Source organism: Oryx dammah, unplaced genomic scaffold (genome assembly GCF_014754425.2).
Source record: "Oryx dammah isolate SB20612 unplaced genomic scaffold, SCBI_Odam_1.1 HiC_scaffold_29, whole genome shotgun sequence".
Lineage (NCBI taxonomy): Eukaryota > Metazoa > Chordata > Mammalia > Artiodactyla > Bovidae > Oryx > Oryx dammah.
In genome coordinates this window covers 101,975,912-102,000,015 of record NW_024070213.1, presented here as the reverse complement: position 1 = coordinate 102,000,015, position 24,104 = coordinate 101,975,912, and the positions used below count along the sequence as shown (strand labels likewise).

The 24,104-nt window shown below is 34.2% G+C and overlaps 1 protein-coding gene across 1 annotated transcript; it reads left to right on the top strand.

Annotated features, from left to right (window-relative positions):
• The first annotated feature begins 121 nt into the window (after positions 1 to 121).
• On the top strand, positions 122 to 21,985 carry ALX1 (ALX homeobox 1). Its single transcript, XM_040234474.1, has 4 exons — positions 122 to 571; positions 3,638 to 3,942; positions 6,964 to 7,092; positions 21,352 to 21,985. The coding sequence occupies exons 1-4, from the start codon at positions 346 to 348 to the stop codon at positions 21,670 to 21,672; spliced, it is 981 nt and encodes a 326-aa protein (XP_040090408.1). The 5' UTR covers positions 122 to 345; the 3' UTR covers positions 21,673 to 21,985.
• Positions 21,986 to 24,104: the final 2,119 nt, after the last annotated feature.

The window sequence follows — 24,104 nt, the reverse complement described above, 5'->3', positions numbered from 1 at the left end:
CCTGGACGCGCCCTGCCCTGGTAAGTAAGGGGAAGATGGGGGTAGGGTGGGGGGCGGAGGGGGGGCCCGGGGTGGAGTTTAGTCGCCTGCCTATTTTCATATTCATTAGATCTGGGAGGTTGCCCGAGGAGCCCAGCTGAGTTTCAAGATATAAAAGCAACTTCGGGTGCCCCCTTTCCAGCCGGGACGTCTTAAAGGGCTCGGAGCCGGGCAGCTCCAGGCGCCGCAGCGCTCGCTTCCCCTTCCCTCCTCTCCGGCCCTCCCTCCTCCCGCCCACTCGCTCCCTCCCCCAGCGCGCTCCAGCCCCCCGAGCTCCCGGGAGCTCTGCGACAGCCTTCCAGGATTATGGAGTTTCTGAGCGAGAAGTTTGCCCTCAAGAGCCCACCGAGTAAAAACAGTGATTTTTACATGGGCGCAGGAGGCGCGTTGGAGCACGTTATGGAGACGCTGGACAATGAGTCCTTTTACAGCAAAGCGTCGGCGGGCAAATGCGTGCAGGCCTTCGGGCCCCTGCCCCGCGCCGAGCATCACGTGCGCCTGGAGAGGACCTCGCCCTGTCAGGACAGCAGCGGTGAGTCCCCCTGCTCCAGGGGGGTCGCGGAAGCCCACCCGCAAATCCGAGGGCGGGGACCGGGAGGGACCGGGAGGGAGGGAAGGACGGAGGGAAGGAAGGAAAACAGGAAGGAAAGAAGGAAGGAAAGGAAGGGGGAGCGGGAGAGCTGGAGGGCGGAGGAGGTCGGTGGAACAGTGCTGGTTTTAGGAAGCGGAGTTTGGGGCTGCTGCAGACTTTAGCCGGGGCGGGGGGGAAGCCAAGGAAGGAGCCCGCGCCCCTGGGGTGCATCCTCGCGGTTCTGTTTTCGCTGCCGAGTCGCCTTCCTCACGGGCCCTGGAGTCCCGCTACCCGGGACCCGGGCGTAAACTGATAGGGCGCTAAATAGAGCGTAATTGAGTCGAGACAGCGCGCTTCCTCTGCGAGCCCGCCGCGCTGCCCCGGGCCGGGGGAGCTGAAATCCATCACAGCTCGTTAGAGGACGTCACTGCCGTCACGAAGAAGAAAACTTAGGTGAAAATCCTTTTTTTTTTTTTTTTAATTTTCAAGACGCAACGATATCTTTCTTTGTGAAGTTAGAGGCTTACTAGATGAGTTTCTGTGGATTTGTGATTTCTGCTTCTTTGGGTTTGTTCTGCAACAACATAAATGTTTTTTAAAAGCCAAATCACTTTACATAGCTTCGGGCAAAGAATCCCCAATATAATCACTCGCGAATTCCGCATTGTCTGATTTTTCTGACTCCACGATAGAAGTCGCCTAAGAAGCCTTTCGGAATGCTTCTGGGTGAAATCTTCAACTTTGAATGGCCAAGTATCTCAAAGTCAAAATGTTATCAAAACAAACCATCTATCTTTTCTATCTTGTAACCCAATACAAACCTATTTTTTTCAGATCGCGACAGCTAAAGCAAGTTTACAATTCCAAGAAGACTTTTCCTTATCATTGTATATATTCCACAGCTAAGCTGTAAGGAGCGGGTTGCTTTAAAATAACAAATGAATTAAGTGTGAAATATTTACAACAAGCCTCCCGCCCCCTATTTTAATGGAGGTTCACAATCTGGCGAGCCACTGGCTCATAGTAGCTCCTCTTCTAAATACTTAGTACGCAATAAGCTTAAAAAAAAAAAAAGGCCTCGTATATTTTACTTATTTTGTTCAGCGTTGCAAATTACTTTTGACTTGCAAGGTTAAATTAAAAAATGAAGGAACAAACAATAGAGAAAAATCCGTTAAGTCCCATTTATTTAGACAGACGCGAAAAAATAATTTTATTTCAATATACTGAAGTTTTGACTTTCTGTCTGTATTGCAGTATTTATATTTTGGAATTTTAAAGTGTATCCATAAAGTTATTTCCATGGACAGGATTTGTTTTTAAATGGTTCTGAAATGTCCTCTGTTGACTGCTGGATAAGAATCATAATATTTTATTTAAATTGTCGGGATTCCAAAAATAAGAAAAATAGGTGATTTTTGATACTTTATAAAGTTTTAAAAGAACATCACACTGTTAGGATGGATTTTAATAGGAAAGTTTTAAGTAAGGAGAATGTAGGCAACAAGCAGTCCGCTAAATTTAGGAAAGTTCCTGCCTTTTTCCTGAGATGCCCTTACCCTCAAACGCCTGTTTCCCCTCCCCCATCGCTAATTACCGCAGTTCCCCATTAACTCTGCCCACGGAGACAAAACTGTATTGTTTGTTAATCAGTCAAGGCTCTCTTTTATATTTAGTTTTACATCACAAATTTTTTTTTGCCTAAAGGCAATTGGGTATTTGATTTACCTAGGTACTAGAGTTCAATACATTCGTATAAAGACCAAAGTAAAGCTAAAATACATTGTAAAAAAAGCTAAAAATACATTGTAAGAGAGAATTTAAAAATAGACAAAAACGAAAAAAGTATAGCAGTTCATTGGAAATGATTGTTATGGTTGAGCCGACTTAAAAAAATGTTTCCTATTTCGTTATGTGTATCCATTATATTTGTGTGTGGGGCACAATGGAATCTGGAGGAAGTCACTGAAATTAAAACACCCCTAAACAGAATGCCAGATGATATCCTTTGTCATCTTCTAATAGAGGTTTTAATTTCTGTGCTTTACTGAAAGGAAGAGTAAAGCTTTCTATCTTAGGACAATTTCATGTTTTAAAAGAGTTAAGCATAAATTTGACATGTTTCGATAACTCCAAGTGAGTTTTTAAGCTAAAGAAGTCTACTTAAATCTTATCCTTTTCTGTAAAAACACTTTGAGAAAGGGATGAAAAATTCTTTTTTTGACTTAGTAGGTCACTTTTTAAAATTAAAATGTTAAATGTGGACATGATATGCAGTTGAAATATTGGAAATATAGTAGAAACAATGCCATTTCTTAAATTTGTAGTCCATAGGTTTTGTGTGGAGAAGAAACATAACCTTGAGAAGAGAGAAGATGGATTTTGGTTTACAGACAGTATTTAAAATCGAAATGTCCTTTTTGAGCCTTGTTAGTAGCTTACTTTTGTCTGCTGTGAGTAAATAAGACATGAAATTCGGCTCACTTTTCAAAAATTATGGTCATTTAGTTTTGTTTTTTTTTAACCAGAGCATCTTTTAATTTGACTACTTTGATTATAAATTATCTGGATAACTATTACATTAAACCTGAAAAACAGAACTATATGTGATGCTGGCAAATTATGGAAGTTCCATGTACACATTTTTAGATGATTCTAAACTTGCCCAAAGTGAATTAATAATAATAGATAAAGTGAAAGTCACTCAGTCGTGTCTGACTCTTTTCAACCCCATGGACTATGCAGTCTGTGGAATTCTCCAGGCAATAATACAGGAGTGGGTAGCTGTTGTCCAGGGGATCTTCCCAACCCAGGGATGGAACCCAGGTGTCCCACATTGCAGGTGGATTCTTTACTAGCTGAGCCACCAGGGAAGCCCAATAGTAGATAATATGATGATCACATCAATACTGGCACGATAAATCCTAACAGACTACCTGCCTGATGCTCTGTTATCACTTCAACTTAATTCTTTCATCAAGGTGTTTTGCAATGCTGAGAACTGTTTTTCCCCCTCTCTGGGCACAGTGAACTATGGGATCACTAAAGTAGAAGGACAGCCTCTTCACACAGAACTAAATCGAGCCATGGACAACTGTAACAGTCTCCGGCTGTCTCCCGTGAAAGGGATTCCAGAGAAGGGAGAACTGGATGAACTTGGGGATAAATGTGACAGCAACGTATCCAGCAGTAAGAAGCGGAGACACCGAACCACCTTTACCAGCCTGCAGCTGGAGGAGCTGGAAAAGGTCTTTCAAAAAACCCATTACCCGGATGTGTATGTCAGAGAACAGCTTGCTCTGAGGACAGAGCTGACTGAGGCCAGGGTCCAGGTAGGAGCCAATGAACGCTGGAGGCTGCGTGTGTTTGGAGCAGGGAGGTGGTTGGGGGGTAGTGTTAGAATGATTCCATAATTGCCACAGAGTTTTACCACAAAGTTTATCCCAAAGTTTTACCACAAAGGCAGAAACTGATTCTCCTGCTGAAGATAGAGAACAGTGTAGCAGAGGCATGTAAGTCTACTGAAATTACTTTTTACTTGCAAATGATTTAACAACTCACACCCAAGCCTAAGAGAAAAGAACTTGACTTATTACTTAGGCATAAAAGCTAATGATTATTTTAAAAGAATAGAATATGATACCAAATCTCTGATTTCAAAAAGTGATCTTTAAAGGACAAGAACCCAGAATCATAGCTCTCCAATTTAGTAATTCATGTATTTTATTTTTCTATCAGCTGTCGAAGCTCTTTTTGGGTTATATACCTTAGATTTGTAAATTATTTGTATAATGGCCCATAAGCATCTATAATTTTACCGAGGTTGGAGTTATAATAAAAAAACAACAGTCTCACAAACTCTCAGCTGTTAGGTATACCGTAAACTATTTTCACTATACATAATTAAAGAAAAGTTGTATAAGCACATCTACAATTTTCTAGTCCCAGCAATTGTCAATACATGCCTTCCATTGTAGTTTTTAAAATCTGGATAACTTACATGATTTTTTCAGAAGCAGTAGGAATAATAATCTTAAAAGTAACTTTTAAATGTATAGATTCAATTGTTATATCTATAAAATGTGTTCAAATTATCAAATTAGATGATTCAGTATACTAAATTTTTTAATAATTTGAAAAAACAAAAATACTGGGTAAAATTCTACCTCTTAAGCGTATTTTATTTTTCCTAGCCCTGATATTTTTAAACAATTTTCTTAGTTCGCAAGTAAGACTAATTCAGGAGAATGACCTTTTTCTTTTTGTGTGTTTTTACGACTCTAAAAAAAATAATACTGAATTTTGCAATTTCCATAAACCTCTAGAATAAAGAAATAAATTTTTGTTCTGAGTGGAGTAATAGTATTCCTTCTGAAGACTGACCCATTGTAAGTCTCTTACACATAGTTAAAGACAACATCTGGTGGTGCAGGAGTAACAAGGAGCAGATTTTTGCTTTAGTTTATAGAGACAAATGGTTATTTTATCTTAGTTCAGGAAGTAAATATGCAGAAAGTCAGTCCTAAGAAAGAATTTGAGAATTGTCAAGCAGTAACACAAACCCCACCCATGTGTTTTTTGGTCTTGTGTTCATATATTTAAATTAGTTATACTCATAACCATAGAAAAATATGTTTACACATAGATGATCAGCTGTGCAACAAAGTGTGTTTTCGCCTTAACATTTCACCAAGTGCTGGTTAATTTTGCTCTACGAATAGGCACAGAGAGCCAGCCTGAACCTAATTTACTCAGGTAGTTTCCTTGCTTTTTGCATAAGAGTGGTAATCAGTACCTATTTTAAAGTGATTGTCAAGGTTTTCTTGTAAAGAAAAAAGCCCTCATTACTAAATTCCCTTAGTATGCTCTTGGTGCCTGTCTATGGAGAAAACAAAAAAGTGTTTTGCTTTGTTTTGTTGTTAATGTTGTCTTAAGCCCTGAATATAGTGGGTAATATACACTTACCAGCAGTGTTCTAAGAAACCATCTGAACAGGTAGCTCTCTTTGCCTTCTTCTGAGAACTGTTCAAACTGCCATCTTCAATTTGCAATACTTGCTTACACTCCAGACTGAATATTAACATGTCTCCATAAGTGTGAAGGAAAAGATATAAAAGAGTAGAATTGAATACAAAAAAGCATAAAAAGTTCAAATAAATTTTAGTGAAATGCTTTTTTTACAGTGTGCATTTTTATAAGTCTTTTCAGCTTTTTTTCCTAAATATTTTGTATTCTGAAGATAGTTCTCTGAAGACTAAACAGCTTTCAGAAAGCTGCTCATGTAAATTATATATCAAATTATACATGTTGAATTTAATTTTCTGTATAACCTTTTAACACCTAAAATATTAAAATGAAGATTCTGGAGATCTTACAAGTGTGAGCTGGTTAATATTTAACCCTCTGAGGAAGAGATAGAATAGATGTTTCTGCTATATAATTAGTTAGAGAAATTTGGAAAATAGTTTAGGAACTGTGTGGAGGCCATACTAATACACAGGCTTTCTTGACACTTGATTATATCTGTCCTATTTCTTTTAAAATTTATATTATCCATAAGTATTTTACATTGGAGAAATTATCTTTAAGATTTTGTGAGCATTTTCTATAAGAGAAAATAAATCTTATGTTCTAAACAATTTGTATATTTTATGTTAGAAACAATTTGTATATTTTAAAGCCATAGTTCAGCTTCGGATGACACCATTGTACCCATAATCTTTATCATGCTCAATATAACATGTACTCCTACTAGTTTGCTTCTAAATAATCATTGTCTTTCTGCTGGTGCCATATGTTTTAGATGTAATGTGTTTGTTTACATTTTTCTAAGTTTTTGTAAGTCTGGGTACAGCCCAGAAGAGCCTCCACTTTGTGACATGTTTTAAAGATAATTGTTTTGACAGACTTAGATATTAATTTGGTTATAGATTGGCTGAGTTCATGTTATATACATAACCCCAAATTAAAAAGTTATGAGTGTCTTTCAGACTTGCATTCTCTGAGAGAGGATTATTATCTATGATCATTTGGAGATATAAGGAATCTTCAAGGATCTAATTCTTTTTTATTTTCCATAAGTAAAAAAAATAGAGGCTCAGACATATTAAATAAAGTTTTGAAAACATCTTGTCTGATTCTATTAAACTGTATTGCCTAGTAGACACGGCACGTATCATATCGGGGTAAAATAAAATAGAAAGTAAAACTTGTGGATCCCTTTCTAATATAAAAACATTTCTGCTTTTGTAATTTTCTTGACCTGGTTTACCTTTCTGATTTAACATCTTTGACCATCATATTTGCATTACCAGCTATTCCTGAGCTGAAATTCTACTTTTTTAAAAAATTAGGTTTGGTTTCAAAATCGAAGGGCCAAGTGGAGAAAAAGAGAACGTTATGGCCAGATCCAACAAGCTAAGAGCCATTTTGCTGCTACCTATGACATATCAGTTTTGCCAAGAACTGACAGCTATCCACAGGTACGGTAAATTGCACAGAACACTGAGATACACAAGTGTGGTTTGTATATTCTTAAGAGGGCTAGTGTAAGGTTTATCACATCTAATATAATAGTTAAGAATGAAAATTTTAATCTCCAAAAATTGTGTCCATGTTTGTTAGATTTTTATTTTGCTAAAATATTTATTTTTATTTTTTCCAGAGCCATTCACTTGAAATATTTCAAGGTCTCTTCTTTGGTATACATTGCAACAACTTAAGTAGCATCATTCAATAATATGTCTCTTAATTAGTCTGCATTTTGATAATTCAGACTTACTCCCTTTGTTAACTTTTAAAATACATAAAACATTGCTAGGCTCTGTGGCTCTTTTTTTATGAACTGTACCATAACCTACTGTTAAATGTGGCTGATGAAACCTTCATTTCCACTTAAAACTATTTTTTCTCCTATGTTGTCTTTTCAGCTTTGAAACTGCTTACTGTTTCAAGGCAACATTTTATCCCTTTGTGACTTAAAACATGTATAGAATTAGTTCTGGACCTAATTTTTAAATTGTATCTCATTAAGAGTATTTAGAAAATTTTTTCCTCTAATTTTTTCTTTTAATTTAGAGAGGGTTGTTTTTTCATACTTTGTAATGCACATAAATATATTTTGTTTTTGTAACTGGATATTAATTTTTCCTGCTACTGAATTATAATAATCAGAATTATATTTGCTACATAAAGAATATGTGTATTATAAGGAACAAGCCATCTGTTATTTAATTCCTTATTGTTTAATGATGTGTGTTGTAAGAGACTACTTTGAAAATGAATATGTAACACATATACTGATGGAATATTTTGATAGTCCAGTAAACAAATCATCATAGCCCAAACTTAAGGATATTCATTTTTCAACTGTTAATTCATACCTTGTGAGCATGAATTCAGTCTTTTAATTTCATGCTGTCTTTGTGTTCTTGTACCTTTCATGATTTTTAAAAAATCTATCTTGAGACTTTCACACCTCCATGAATTTTTATTCATGAAATTTATTAATGTAATATTATATGTGAATAAGAGCCTTAGAGATCACCTAGTTCCTTCATTTTAAAAGTCAGGAAACCAGACCCAGATGAGTTAAGAAAGAGAATTGGTCCATGATCACACGAGTGGTTCCTTACAGGGCGGTCTATAAAGGGCTGCTACAGCTAAGCCTTGCCACTGCAGTTTCCTTAAAGACCAGTGATACGGGTACCTTTTGAATAAAGGCCGATACCTTAAGAGGAATCTTATTTCCCTTACTTCAAAAAGTTTATCTTAAAGTAGTTCCTCTATATGTTCTCCTATTTTAAAAATATGTGTATCCCCTGGTTACTTACCATCAGCATATGTTTTGAGTGTCCTAGTTGAGTTTTAAGCAAAATGCTGCAAGGATGGTTCTCCTCTAGGTGGTAAGTTCCAAGGGAGCAGACACTACAGTGTTCCTGGTTGTCAACAAGACGATAGCCCTCTCTGTCAGTCACAGTTCTCAGCAGTGTACATTTAACTCATTTAATCCTCGCAGTAACCTTATGCAGTAGGTGATATTAATTCCCATTTTTTTATATGTGGAAACTGAGGCACAGAGAGGCGAGGTATTTATTGCCACTAATAAAAGTGAGATATTTACTCACTTTTATTAGTGTAGTATAGCTCAGATTTAAGCAGAGGCAATGTGGCTCTTAAGGGTAAGTAACATGATTACATGATTAATAGCAAAAGAGCATAAGACTTAAGTCGCATTATTCAGATCTGCCGTTCAGTTCAAGGGAGCAGAAAATGTTCCCTGCCAACCAGTGAAATAACAATAGAAAAATAACAGAGATGGCATATACTTTACATAGTTTTAAACTACTTGTGATGACTTTAGAAATAATAAAGTCACAAGTTGTGAATTCTTTTCAAGTAGCCTTGAAGCAGTCTAACTGCTAAGTCTGTCTCACAGCACTTGACTGTAGCGCACCTTTTTTCCACTTTATTATTTCAGTCTTCATTCCTTTTATTGTTCTTATTTCTATTTTCCACTTTTCTGCTCCTTGCTCTTAGTTGCCTTGTTGCTAACCCCTCTTTCTTCTTTAGAATATCGTAAAATGTGTAGAATAGGGCCTTGCACCAATTAAGCTCTGAGTGAAAACTTAATATAACAATATACTCTTAACTAGTCACCCTTAATATTAGCCACCCCCTAAAATTATCTTGCCATTATGTTATTGTGCCTCATAGCTTTGGATATTAGCAGTTAGCAGAATGAGGTCACCTAGTAGCTCAAGCAGGAAAGGAAATGGTATGGTCAAATTATACATTTGATGGTCTTTTTCATGCCAACAAAGGATTAATTTAAAAAATTCCCCTCAGAGATAATAGAATTTTGCACTCATTTCTCTTTGTGGGTTCTCCATAATTTTTATGTAATATTTGGTTATACCATCTCATAATTTAAATGTGGGAACACAGACATCATATGTTGAAGTTATTTTGACAGTGCGTTCATCAACAATAATAAAAATACTGTCAAATCCACAGTACTTTTCTGTATTGCTAAGTCATTTAATGTTTGATTACCAAAAATTCTGAAATCAAGTGTCTGCCACTCCCCTACTCTAGGTATTAAAGAAAGTCAGGGGAAAATTCTGTTTCAGTTAAAAATATGTGGTTGACTTTATTTTAGTTTGTTTGAAAAAATAACTATGCCAAAGTCATGTCTCAAGACTCGGCCTAAGGAAACTGCTTTTTTAAAAAGAAAAAAAATCATGTGGCTTGAAAATAGTTTATAATGGGAAAAATAGGAATTGAAAGAGTCTAACCAACTCAGTGCAATAAGACATTGAATGTGGTTACTGTTACTAATTACAGAAAAAAATTATTAATTACAAAAAAGTTGGAACTAGAAAAAGTTGGCGGCAGGACAGAAATAAAGAATTAGCAATTTGGCAGGGAAGCAAAAGCATATGCAGAAATACATCAAAACCAGAAATGGTTTAGAAAATGATCTCCTTCAGCTTGCTCATAATAGTAAGCCTTTGTATCATAATCTTACCTAGCATAAAGTATCTATATACATATAATGTTTATTTATGAATAGTAATTAATACTTTCTAAAATGTTATAAATACTTTGTTTTCACTGGTCTTCATTACACTGTAGTAACAACAGCTGTAACAGTAAAAATAGTAACTACCAGTTGAGGGCTTGTTTTAAGCCAGGCTTCCTCCTTATAGCCATTAACTCATTGAATTTGAGCCCAAGTGTTTTGAGTTCAGGAGTCCCGGGCTCCTTATGCAACATTTTCTCCTTAAACCAACACTGAGTCTTGAAATAGTTCAATTTTGACCCTGAAACATCACCTTACTTTGGAAAGGAAAAATGCCTAAATAATAAAATATTTTAAAAATGTAGATACTTCTTAGACTAAGTTACTCTTTTTTAAAAACTTGCTTATGTTTGAAAGCAAATAAAAAAGTGAGTACTGTGATGTCAGTAGTGATGAAAGGTAGTATATTTTGATGTAGTGAAAATAGTAGTGTTTTTTATTAAAGCTCTATTTTGGGTCACAATATCAGTTACCATTTGTCAATACAGTATAGCTAAATTAAATTATTCGATGTTCTCCATTACATGATATTTTAGAAGAGAGTCTCATTGCTTGTGCTAAATCTGTTTCCCTCTATCTTGAATTCCCTTTCCCTCACCTAAACCTGGAAGCCTCCTCTCAATTTTCCCTCAGTCAGTGCGTCACTTTCTGACCAACCTTGTGGTGGATTGTGTAAAAATGTCTGCCACGCCATTTAGGATGTAAAGTATTTAAAAGATGATTCAGTTCTTACTCACATTGTATCATCACAGTATTAAGCAACTTATATATATACTGAATAGATGTGAAAAAAGTTTTGGTTCTCTTCAGTTTTCAGGAGTCCATTATAAAACAAAATTAGTCTATTTTAAATAAAACAGATGGTTTCTGAATCTCTGCTCTCAACCAGCTCTGTGGTCTTAAGCAGCTAACTTTTCCTCTTTGGAAGAAATAGACTATAAAGATTTTGCAGACCCCTTTCAGCTTAATTCATTTTCTTCCAGAGTTTTATCATTTTATAGTTTTGCATTTTATCAAACAGATACATGCTCGGTCTTGTTCTAGGCACAGAGGTTATACAAATGATCCAGACAAAATCTCCTGCTTTCTAGACAGATTGCAAATTAGATATTACAAATTCTGCAAACATTTCTTGATGCAGACTATATCTAGCACACCAAAAGAGACTTACATAATTTTGTCCTTGAGTTTAAGAACCAAGCAAGTATCTATCAACATTAGATTCTAATGTGTTTCTAATTTATTAAAACCAAAGCATCTTTAAATTAACTATTTTTGGTGAATAAAATATTTTTTGTTAAGTTACACATAGTTTATAGAAAGATTATGGACTTTTCCTATGGCTCAGCTGGTAAAGAATCCGCCTTCAGTGCTGGAGACTTGGGTTCGATCCCAGGGTTGGGAAGATCTCCTTGAGAAGGGAAAGGCTACCCACTCCGGTATTCTGGCTTGGAGAATTCCATGTACATACAGTCCATGGGGTTGCAAGGAGTCGGACATGACCGATCGAAAGATTATAGCCAGCCTTCATACTTAGAAGTGTTCATTTTGTGCCATTAGGTTAGTTCAGATTAAGCTTATATTAATTTGATCGTTTACTAGCTAGGTGACTTTGAAAAAGTCTCTGGACTTCCTTGATCTTGATTATTTGTAAAGTTGAGGTACAGTTGGTACTAGAGTTGGTGGTTGTAGATGAAGATGTTGATGATACTTTTTCTGTTATGGAGAGGATTAAAATGATTTCTAAATAGTCTGTGGAACTAAATCCTGGGATTTGGGGTGGGCCACGGATGACTCCGGGCTTCACAATCAGGTAGTTGTGGGTTCGAATCCTGACTGTGCCACTTAATAGATTTTTAGACCTTTGGCAAATAAATTAACCGCTAGGAACATTTCTCTTCATTTATAAAATGGTGATAGAAGTTCATATGTTATTTGTGAGAATTAAAATAGTTTATGCAAAGTATTTCCTAGTACATAATGAGGGCTCAATAAATAGTCATGATTCTCTAATAGCTATTAGTCATTATTAATTTTTTTTCTGCAGTAGGGAAGTAGTTAAGTGGTTTGAATGCCCCTTTTTGTTGCAGTACTTAAATCAATACATTCTGTGAGTAAATTTACTATTTGGGGATCCCAGGGAAAGAACAAGTTCAGTTAAATACACTTTCTTCTTTAAATTAGAATGACCAAATAAAGATGGTAGTTTTAGGAAAATTTGGATATATTCTTAATCCACCAGAATTATTTTCTCACTTGGAAAATATTTTTTCATCAAAAATTTCAAAAGAAAGGTTGAAAGTTTTCCTGCCAAAATTTTCAGTAAGGTTTTACTTAGTAAATAGTGGAATCATAATTACATCTATTTCCCAAAGGTAAAAAAGGACCCTTGTAGTATTTTTGCTTTCTGTTATTTAATTGATGCCTTTAGAAATATATGCCACTTGGAGTTTGAACCTAGCAAACATTGGATTCACTTTATAGATAATTTGTAGTCACTAAAATAATTTAAAAAACAGATGAAAAGCTGTAAAGTATTTTTAGCTTAACATATACTCTTTCAAATATTGCTATACAGTTTTTAAAAGGAAATTTTAAGGTTTCTGTAAAATAGTGATTATGAAGATATTGTTTACCCTACCTTCTTCTATCAACAAGTTTCTCTCCTAATCTTAAAGTTTGCCTTTACTTAAGCTAAATAAAGAATATGTAGCTTGTTTCCTTTAACCACTGTGGTTTAGTGATTTAAGGGCACCTGGAGCAGTTTTTACCTTTAGAAAAAGTATCATTTTTATCACTGTTATTTCTGTTTTTTTCCCAAGTATTTGAAGTAAACAAAGACCCCAAGATCTTTTAAAAATGTTAATAATGTAGCTATCCATGATGCATTGTGTAATGAGTAATTCCATATCTTTCAAACAAGCAATGAGATGGTCATATATTGTAGTACAGTGACACTTCCTTTATGAATGGAGGGACAAAGTATTAACAGCACTAGGACAACAAGTGATACAATTTATCACTGATAGTAAGCACAAATATTTACAGTTATAGAAGGATATAATTTATTCAAATCAATATAGTTTTTACAATGGATACCATTCCTAATTTAATTAAATATATATTTATATAAAAACATATAAAGTGTATTTCACATATATGTATATGTTAAAACTAAGTTATGTGTAGCAGGAGGTAGATTTTGTTAGTATTGATTAAGTAAAGGAACAGCTAGACACAGACGGTGAATAATTCTTCTATTTGGTGAAAGTAATCCCAGATACTTTAAAGAAGTAAAGACTATCCTCTAGAAGTAAAGTGCTTTCACATTGTTGATTATGAAAATAGACTTATTTTTGAAATGTAATATTCAAATTTAATGTGATTTAAAGACTTTACTTAGTAGTAATAACTTAGCTGGGTTTTTTTTTTTTGTTTTGCTTTTAGTTAAGTGAACACTGTTAAGTGTTGTATTTAACTGATTTGGTTGTACATATTTTGTATTTTAAGAGGAAGGAGTAAATCAATAAATTGAGTAGATTATCAAAATAATAAAAAGTAAAAATATAAAAATAGTTCATACATATTAAAACTACCTTATGGAAGAAGGAGGGGGGAAATTAAGCATCAAAGTCTGAAAAGTCTACGAGAACTTCTGGATTAAAACCTGCAGTTTAAACCATTATTGTTAGTGTGAACCTCAGGATATATTTTAATCCAGAATTGTATGTGCACCACATTTATTAAACCACATGCATCTGTGAGTTTTCATTTTTATTCTAAGTTATGGAGCATTAAATAGACTTTTTAGTGCAAATGCACAGTTGATTTTAAAATAACAAAAATAAAATTCCAAATTAGAGTTAACTCAGATATAAGATGAATAGTATTGATAACTTGACTCAGGATTTTAAGAATAAATTGCAAGCTTGTATATGACACCTTGTGAAACACTCTAAGATTAAAAATATACTGAATAAATACTTTGTGTTTGCATACTTGATTTACATTTTAGGTTAATAATTTACAAAAAAAACATAATTTTTGTTTCTTATAATTCTGAACTTTTTAAATAGTTGAATTCTCGTTAAAAATGAATTAGGCACTCATGAATCAATAGTAGTTAGCATGCATGCATTAAAATAGGTGAAAAATAAAGTGACAAATAATTGGAAAATACTTCAATTGATAATTGCTGCTGGATAAATAATAGCAAATGCCAAGTGCTATGATTTCATTTTAAGGTATGTAGGGTGATATTTCCTATAAAATTTTTTTGTAATGATCACAATTTAAAATTTAAGAACACATTCGACAGTAAAGGGAAAGAAAGATGTTCTTAATGTTTCCTATATCTTTTATTTGGAGCATATTTCAAATATTATTTGAATTGCAAAATTTAAACATTTATATGATATCATTCTGGAAATTTATAGACATTAACATTGCTTATGAGACTAATTGAGATAGTCTTTTAAGTTTTACACTAACAAGAGACACACACTTTTATTTTTCTGTATAGCAAATTTCTTTCCAGTTTGTTAGTCTCACATGACTATTACATCTAATAGTGTTGTTTTTTTTTAACAGAAAAGGCATTCCTCCTGTTTGAAATCCATATATACATTTCTAAGATGATATTTCATTTAAGAACTCAAAAGTAGCAATGAACAATTAACATGTGGTCCTTTTCTGATGAATAAAGACTTTCTGACCACTTCAACTTAGTAATACTATGAGTTAAAAACACATTTAAAAAAATTTTGAAATTAATTCCTCCAAAATCTTAGTATTTATATATATATATTTAGTTAAAATTACATCTAATAAGAGGGCTCTGATGAAAACGTACCCTCATTTCTATCTCAAGTAGTACCTAGATGTGCTCAGGTTTATCTTTTGACTGTGTGATTAATTCAACTTGGGATTTTTTTCCCCCAGGTACACAAAGTCTCAGTGTATGTTATTTATTCACTGGTAGCAAATTCACTGTTTAGAAAAACACCTATACCCTTTCTCTCTGCCAGAAGCCTACTGAGGTAGTTACTAGAAAAGTTAATGGGACCCTAAGGTCCCAACAGCTAAAAATATCTGCAAGTTAATAAGCATATGATTCTTATTAATACTTTATCCCTCTGAATTTTAAAGGGGGGATATGCCAATAAAGAATATAATGGTCTCTTAAAAAGTCAAACTACTTTTGTAAAAAGTGATGTTTGCGTTTTCAAAAGAGGCCATATAAAAATCTGGTAAATTAAATTCTATAGTGATAATGTGGTAATAAATCTTTATAGTAAGTATAGAATAATACTCAGAGTAGTCAATAAAAGTAAGCATTCTGTCAAACAGGAGAAGCCAAAATCAACTTTTTGATTTTAATGGAAAGAAACTATTGCTGTAACATCATCACAAATACCTCTTTGTGAATCCCTGCTCTCTGTTTTTTCATAGCAGCCTTTTAACTCCCACAGGGAACTGTTGGGGCTGTGATGTGAAGGTCTTATGAGTATAGGATAATACGTGTATCCTGGTGTGTGTGTGTGTGTCTCGTGTACATATAAATGTTGGTGGCAGAAAGAAACAGTCTATATGTAGAGGAGTAAGATTAAGTAAACTTATTTTAGTAGGAAAAAAATTATTTAGTTGGCTTTAGAGATGCTTTAAAATTAAGAATGCTCTAAAATTACTCCTATATTCTCACATTTTTTCAGTATTTCTGTTAAATCCAAATTAAATTCCGTAGGCTAATACCTCCATAAATACCATAACATTGAGATATAGAGTGTATAAATCAGGAAACTATTTGATTTTTTTTTTACACATCATGCTACTTTACAACTAAGGGAAAAAATAATAAACTGAGATTAAGAGGTTTTTTAGAAGTATGAAAAACTCCCCACTACAGTAAAATCAGAAAATACATTAGAAATATATACCACATTTAGCATACTAAATTTTCTTTCTAGCTTTGGTTATGTAAAGAATATATCTATATCAAGTTTCTAAGGTGAAGGTAAATGAGGTTTATGATTTCCTATCCATGATTTACTCTATTCTATCAATCCATGACATATATAGATCCACAGTGAAGAACTCAATATATGTATGTATACTTACATATTAACCCTCTCCTTTTAGCTATTATTGCTTTTAATTCCTTGGAAGGAAGGTGAACATTAAATGATTTCAGTTTGGAAAGAATCAGACAAAAAAAAATTTTTCCTCCAAAATTCAAAGTTGTGGAATAATTAAATATATAAGGTTTTCACTTGATTAGAAAAACATTAAGGGGCAAACATTCAAAGTGGAGAGTAGTAAGTCAGCTAAACTTTCTTTCATGCTAATGGGAGGCAGTTGGCTAAATTCTGTGGACAATGCTTTTAACATACCCCCAGAACTTTAAAAAATGCTGTGAACCACATTAAAACATGGAATATTTTTAGATTATCCGCTCCTTTTAAACACAACAAAGAAGAAAAAATGTAAAGACAGACAATCTTTCTTTTTCCGTTTTTCTTTTCTTTTTTTTAAAGCACATATAAAAAGAATATGGGCATTTAATAACATTGCTCCTGGTTGTAAATCTCTTGCATATCATACGGTTAAAAGCTTACAGAAATTTATTTGGTGCTAGTGTCTATGATGGAGAAGGCAATGGCACCCCATTCCAGTACTCTTGCCTGGAAAATCCCATGGACAGAGAAGCCTGGTGGGCTGCAGTCCATGGGGTTGCTAAGAGTCGGACAGGACTGAGCGACTTCACTTTCACTTTTCACTTTCATGCACTGGAGGAGGAAATGGCAGCCCACTCCAGTTCTTAACTGGAAAATCCCAGGGACAGGGGAGCCTGGTGGGCTGCCGTCTATGGGGTCACACAGAGCTGGACACAACTGAAGCGACTTAGCAGCAGCAGCAGTAGCAGTGTCTATGAAATAGTATAAAAAATATTAGAAAGATGAGTAGTGATCTTAGAAAAAATAACATTCCTTCATTTCAAAATTTAACAGCAAATATAGTATTTCTTTTCATAAGTCAGAGAGTAAGATTTTTGTATGACTTCTCTGTTGTTAAATATGTAGTTTTAGACAATAGGACTTACAGATTCTAGCACATCATTTTAAAATGACCACTTAGAAGAATGGAATGAAGGAGACATCGAAGGAGCCCACCTGAACAGTGGTAGATTTATTAAACTTTACAAGCTCAAACAACTTGGTTGTTTAACCACATTACTTCTTCAGACATTAATAGAAGTAGATGATCTGAAACAAAGATGATACCTGCTAGATTATCCCCACAGTGATCAGACAATATCTAGAATATTATATTCTGTTGTCAGTGCTGGATGTTTATAAGAGTGAAAGGGCATTGGCAACCTCCAACACATCCAAAGGAATGTGCCTAGAATGATACTGTCTGGAAATCAATATGAAGAATCCTTCGAGAAGAGAGACTTATGATTGTGTAATAATCTCATGATGATATTTGAACATTTTCTCATGTAAGAAGGATGCTGCTTATTCTGTATAAGGAACAGAAATAGAGAAAAATTACACCTTTTTACAGAGCTCCCCAGGAGGGAATGGAATGTTTTTTTAAAACAGGGTGAGCTTCTTATCACAGAAATTGAACATAATTGAAAATGTACGAAAATTTTTTGCATTTGGAAGGAAATTGGACTTCAATAGTGTTTCTTTATCCTAGTTGATGTTCTGAATTGCTTTTGTGTCTTACCATCCTTAGGGATTGAACCCACGTCTCGTGAGTCTCCTGTATGGGCAGGTGGGTTCTTTACTATTAGAACCACCTGGGCAGCCCCATTATCATCTTTGCCATTATTTTAGTACAGAGCCCCTCAGCTACACTACCTGCTTAATGAATCAGAATCTCCAGAAGATAAGATAATACGTGTTTAACAAAAAAGAAAAAAAGATTACTTTCCTAAAGATACAGGGTCAACAGGGTCTCTAGCTGTGTAATTTTGATGATTTCTGTTAAGATTGTGTAGTATAGTGATTCTGGCATTCAAATCATGAGAAAAAAATTTAGATATGTTAGCATAAATTGTCCGCAAAATTTTGATTATATCTTCAAGAAGAATCAGTCCAAATTTCATATTCTTAGAGATTTTCCAGTATTTAATAAATGTGTACTACGGATTTATCATGTACTGTGTCAAGCCTGGGGATGAGAAACAGTTGTGAGTGATCATTGGGAAGTTTGCTTTCAGAAAGTGGAATTTATAAATACAAATTTGGGATTGTGAATAAGTAAATAATTTCAACTCATAAGACTAGTTTTTATGTCATTGTAGCATTTCATAAGGTTTCCGGGGTTCAGATTTGACCTCCTCCCTGAGAGTTACCCAGTTTGGGTGAGATTCTTAAACTCTCTGTTTTATAGTTTTACCTTTTACGAAATGGGGATAGTAAAAGCACATACCTTTTTGTGCATTGGAATGATTCAGAAGTCATCATGCTTTTAACCAAAATGCTTGACACGTGGCCATTAATTGATAACTGTTAGATATCATGAGCATGATCTTGATTGCCCTCATCAGATGTTTGACACCTCCAGAGGAAATGCTTCCAAGGAAGCAAGACCTCTGTTCACTGGGAATATTATTTTTTTATGATTTGCATCCAGCTGTAATATAGAAACCATCTAGATCCCCAAAGTCAAATGAAAACATGTCAGAAATTTGAAAATCAAAGAAAGACAGGAAAGAGATGGGAAACAGAGATCAGGGAACCCGGGCATATCCGCAAAAATGTGTGACAGCTTCACCGGTCAGGAAAACTAAAGTATTCCTGTTAGTAACTTGCTTTATTAATCTGTTCTGTTCAGAAGACCTTTCTGTATGTTCTGTTTCATGAAAAATAATGCATTTAACTTGCTTGATCATGTTGAGGTAAGAAGTTTTGATCAAAATGACAATATTTGCTTATGTCATAGAAAATGGAGAGATTTTCCTAAATTCATTTAGGGTGAAAATACTTATTTAAATTCATAGATCACCTTCCTTGCTTTTACTCTCCTTATTTTTTTTTTTTACCTAGTTGTTAAATATATTTGTGCATTTGGAATACGAGTAGATGAGTTCAATAATAATTTCTAGCAACAGGCTTTGTAAGTTGAGGAATCCTTTAATAAACATAAAGCCTACATAATCTTTCTCCACCACTATCTTGCCTTGCATTTATTTTTTCAAAAGTAAGCAAGCAAGTTCACTTTCATTTCCTGAAAGCCCTTTTGTCAGACATGTGACTGTGGTTTTTCAGTGTAGCACAATGTTTGATTGAATGTCAGAGGAAAATCACCCAGATCAAGTTAGAAGAACTAGTTTGACAGAATAATGACATTAACATCCCCTCCTGTTGGTTTGAGATACATAGCTCAGCAATCACTGACACCAGTCATATTTTGGGTAAAGTGGGATACATATAGTAAGATGAGCCAAATTTAAACAGCACAGCCCATGACAATTTAAAGATTGATAAAGTATGAAAATCATGACGGACAGCTGGTTACATAGCTAGATAGAGGTCTATAGATATCTCTCACAGATTTGGCATATTTAAAGCAGCTTAGAAAATACTTATATAAAGAACTGTTATAAAAACAACACTAAAATGGGCATCTTGCCAATCATTGAAGCCCCACCTGAAGGATGATATTTGTTCAGTCCTGAAAATGGTTAAGTGGCCCTTTTCAGACTTACAGAGTAACGTCTCTACAATGTAATCTAGAATATTCATTTACATATTTTGGATATTAATTGAAAATAAGTTGTCTTTAAAAGTATGGCTTAAGCTTGAGTTTTTAAGAGTATACCAGAGGCTACAGTAGTATACTGAAATTTCTATGTAAAAAGAAATATAAGAAAACCATTCTTCTGTATGTGTTAAGTAATTGATTATTGTATTCTAATTATGATTTTAAAAAAGAAAAGAAAGCCAGGTTGGATAAACATATATACTACTGTTATGTTTTAGTAGTATAAATCTAAATCTAGTGTAATATTATAAAAGGCATAAATTTTCAAATTTCATATTCCAAGGCTGTGTCTCTCCACTGTGCTATACCAAGCAGCATTTTCCTTGCTTTTTCCCAGCTCCTGCCATTTGTCACGATTTTCTCTCTGCTTCTCAGTAGTACGTGTGATCACTTTCCTTGCTCTTGTTTAAATAGCTGGTCTAAGATGCCTCCTAAAAATTCGTAGTATACAAATTTGACTTAGTGTTTCTTTTGTATCCTAGTAACTTTAAAGAAATTTGTGTTTGCTGATAATACTGCACAATATAGAAATGTTTCCTATAGGGATTTAATGTGATGATTGTGAATTTCTTGGGCACAAGTGACAACTCAGTTTTCAATCTTATGTAAGTTGTTACCTCATACTTAATTTTTATTCAGATAGTATTTTTGCTAATACTTGAGTATTTTTCTCAGTTGTGCTTCCATTATTGGGTACTGGTCAAATTTTAGAATTCTAAATCTGCTTCACAGGTTATAATTCTGCTGCAACCTCATTATATCATATATAAATCATAGAATAAATATTTAAAATATGTATAGAATTGTCCTTTCACAGAGATATTCAAGACTAGAGGGAATGAAAAACAATGAAACAGTAAACATTTTCCAAAATGAATTTTGCTTAAAAATATCTCTAAAGAACAACCAGCCTGGTATCAGCATTGGTTTCCAGTGAAGAATACCACACTGAGTCAGCTATGGAAATTTAAAAAAATGCAATTCTGTAATATTCTTTAGAAAGATGAAAACTATATTTAAACTTAATCATATTTTAATCACTTTTCTAAACACATGAATTGATAAAAAATAATGATTAAATCAGATTTCATTTTAAAAGTCATGACTGTAAAAAGAATCCTCAAGAGATTGACATGTATTGAGAGTATTTTATGTGACCAGGTATGTGGGTTTTGGTGATCCATTCCAGTATAACAAACCAGAAGAATCTTTCAAATAATTATTTTTCAGTAATTGCTTGATGTACTCAGAATGAAATTATAGACCACCCAATAGGAGCAGACAAAGAACAGCTAGCACAACTTTGTAAATTCAGTTTCCCAAAGTAAGGAACAAAAGTGAGAACGCGTAAATGTAATATTTGTTGTTTTATATATTCCAGATTCAGAACAATTTGTGGGCAGGAAATGCAAGTGGTGGTTCTGTGGTTACTTCATGCATGTTACCACGTGACACTTCCTCGTGTATGACACCTTACTCTCACTCGCCTCGGACAGATTCCAGTTACACAGGGTTTTCAAACCACCAGAACCAGTTCAGCCACGTGCCGCTCAACAATTTTTTCACTGACTCTCTTCTTACCGGGGCTACCAATGGACATGCATTTGAAACAAAGCCAGAGTTTGAAAGGAGGTCCTCCAGTATCGCTGTTCTTCGAATGAAAGCCAAGGAGCACACTGCCAATATTTCATGGGCCATGTAACATACAGTACTCTTTTTATTTTTCTCTTAATGGCAAAATAAAACATTCTTATTTCTCCTATTTAATGGATACCACAATAAGCTGCTGTGTGTGGAATTGCTAAAGGTCAAGATATACAGTGAGACCAGCTTAAATGAATAGTTGTTATTATTTAACATTAAAATCTAAGAATGAACCTCTGAAAAGACTAAATAGGTTTACCATGCACCCATCTCCACAAACTCTGTTTTAGTAGTAAGATTTTTCTTTCTATTGTACGAGTCAATGAAATATGATCATGCAACTTCTTAAAAGAATAAATGTATTAAACAAATTCCTCTGTTATAGATTGATTTATGTTAGTTCTGTATAACAAGAAATCCCTTGTAAAATAATACCTGAAAAAGGAGGAAATGCACTGGGGAAAATGTCAAGATACTGAAACTGTCAGGTAAATATTGAAGCAGGGTATTTTGGGGAGTTAACTGCCATTTTTCCATCTCTGGCTCCAAGGCATAACGGGCATATCCTCTGTTGCTGAGAATTTATCTATGGGCTTCGAAGATTTTTTTACCTCTAGATGTTTTAGTGAATATCCATGCAATGAAAAAAGAGCTCTTCAGAAATGACCAGCAGTTGCATGAAGTATTTGGGCATCGTTTCCTGAAACCATGTGGCCAAAGGTGATAACTGAAATATCCTGATATGATTAAAAGTACAATTATGAGAACAGTTTCTATAAATAGTATCTTTTCTAATGAACAAGCCGGCATGGCCTCAGCGATTAGTTATCACACACAAGAGAAAAAGAAAGTTGCAAAATCTGCTGATGCTTTTAAACTAGAATGGGGTTGGTGAAACTACACAAACATCTAATAAATACACTCAAAAAAATATTCACTTAAAGGAACAGCAAATTGGAATGTATATTTGTATCATGAGTATGTCCAAGTGTACGTGTGTGTGTTTGTTTGTTTGACATAGAAGCTGTACACATTTTTTGCTACTGTGGTTTTGCATGGAATTAAAATGTCAGAAGCCTCTCAAATTTCTGGTGGAAAAGAAGAGAAGAAAAATACATTGCATCTGGAAAACTGCTAAGCCCTTTGATTTACTTCTCCTCCCTTTCCCCTGTCACATTCCAGGCTTTTTCAGATGAGTGAAATGTCAGCCTCCTTGAAAGACTCTTAAGTTCATAAAGGCAAAGTAAATTAATTGAAATGAAGATGACTTCCATGACTTGGATCAGAGCACCATCTGCTCTTTGTACTCAGAATCTTCCTTGTGGTTCCTACAGCCTTTAGAGATATGAATGGAAGTCCTAAAGGTTAAAGGACAAGATTAACTGATTTTTAAAAATTAAATTTCAGGAAAAGTACTTAAACTCGGTAAGTGTCTCTAGTGGGAAAATATTTACAGTAGTTAGACATCTTCTGCAATAAAATTTTAAATTAAGCAGATGATAGAGATGAGTGACGTCCTAAACAAACATTCCTTGACTTCATAATCACTCTGTTCTTTATGACTTTTGTGTTCTCTCTTTTTAGTTTTGTTCCCAAGACAAACTTGTGCAACTTTGGCCCTGAAAATTATGCTTACATGCAGGAGCTTTTGTTCAAGGATTGTTCAGGCAGCTGTTAAATATCCTTCATGTTTTAGAAGAGAATGACTTCTAATATACACATGTATGTGGTCAGTAGAAATTTGTGAACTAAAACATAGAACTAAAATGTAAGATTTTCTTTTCAGAAATTTCCCCACTCAGTGGTGTCCATGTTCACTTTTTCCTGCTTTTTTTCATAATTGAAAATTAGGGTCCCTTGCCTAATTAAAATGAGAGAGAAAACTTTTAAATCAGGTTTGAATTTTACTTCATATCTTATTTTTTCCTTCTCTTAAGTTTTTATCCTCATTATATTCTAATAATTAGTTGGAGCTTCTGTAACTCAATTCTTTTCAATTTAATAATATGTTTTTAGTTGAAGTTCTACATCAGTTCTTGTATAAATTTAATTCAATCAGCATGGGTTTTTTTTTTTTTGACACCTACAGTGTGTGTAATAAAATAAGTAAGGGATCCATAGTTCTTGTTCTTGAGTTTGTAATCTTTGTGGACAGACACGTGCCTAAAGTTTGTACCCTCAATCATGCTTCACATTTTATGAAGGCAGTAAGAATTGCATGAGTTTTTTTCAGTTAACATTCCAACCTTTGTTTTTATTGGCTGAAAATTTTATTATGTATTTAAGTTGCTAAAATATAACAAAAAATTAACAAATATAATTACTTCTGGTGTAATAAGACAAAGCTAAAATAAAGAGTGCATAGAGGCACTTCCTGAATTTTCTCTTGCTCTTTCTGAACTTAGGTTAAAAAATTTATATATACTAGAATTCATAACACTCACAAAAATGTTGAATGTACATATTTAAAAAAGGAAAAACTTAGGAGCA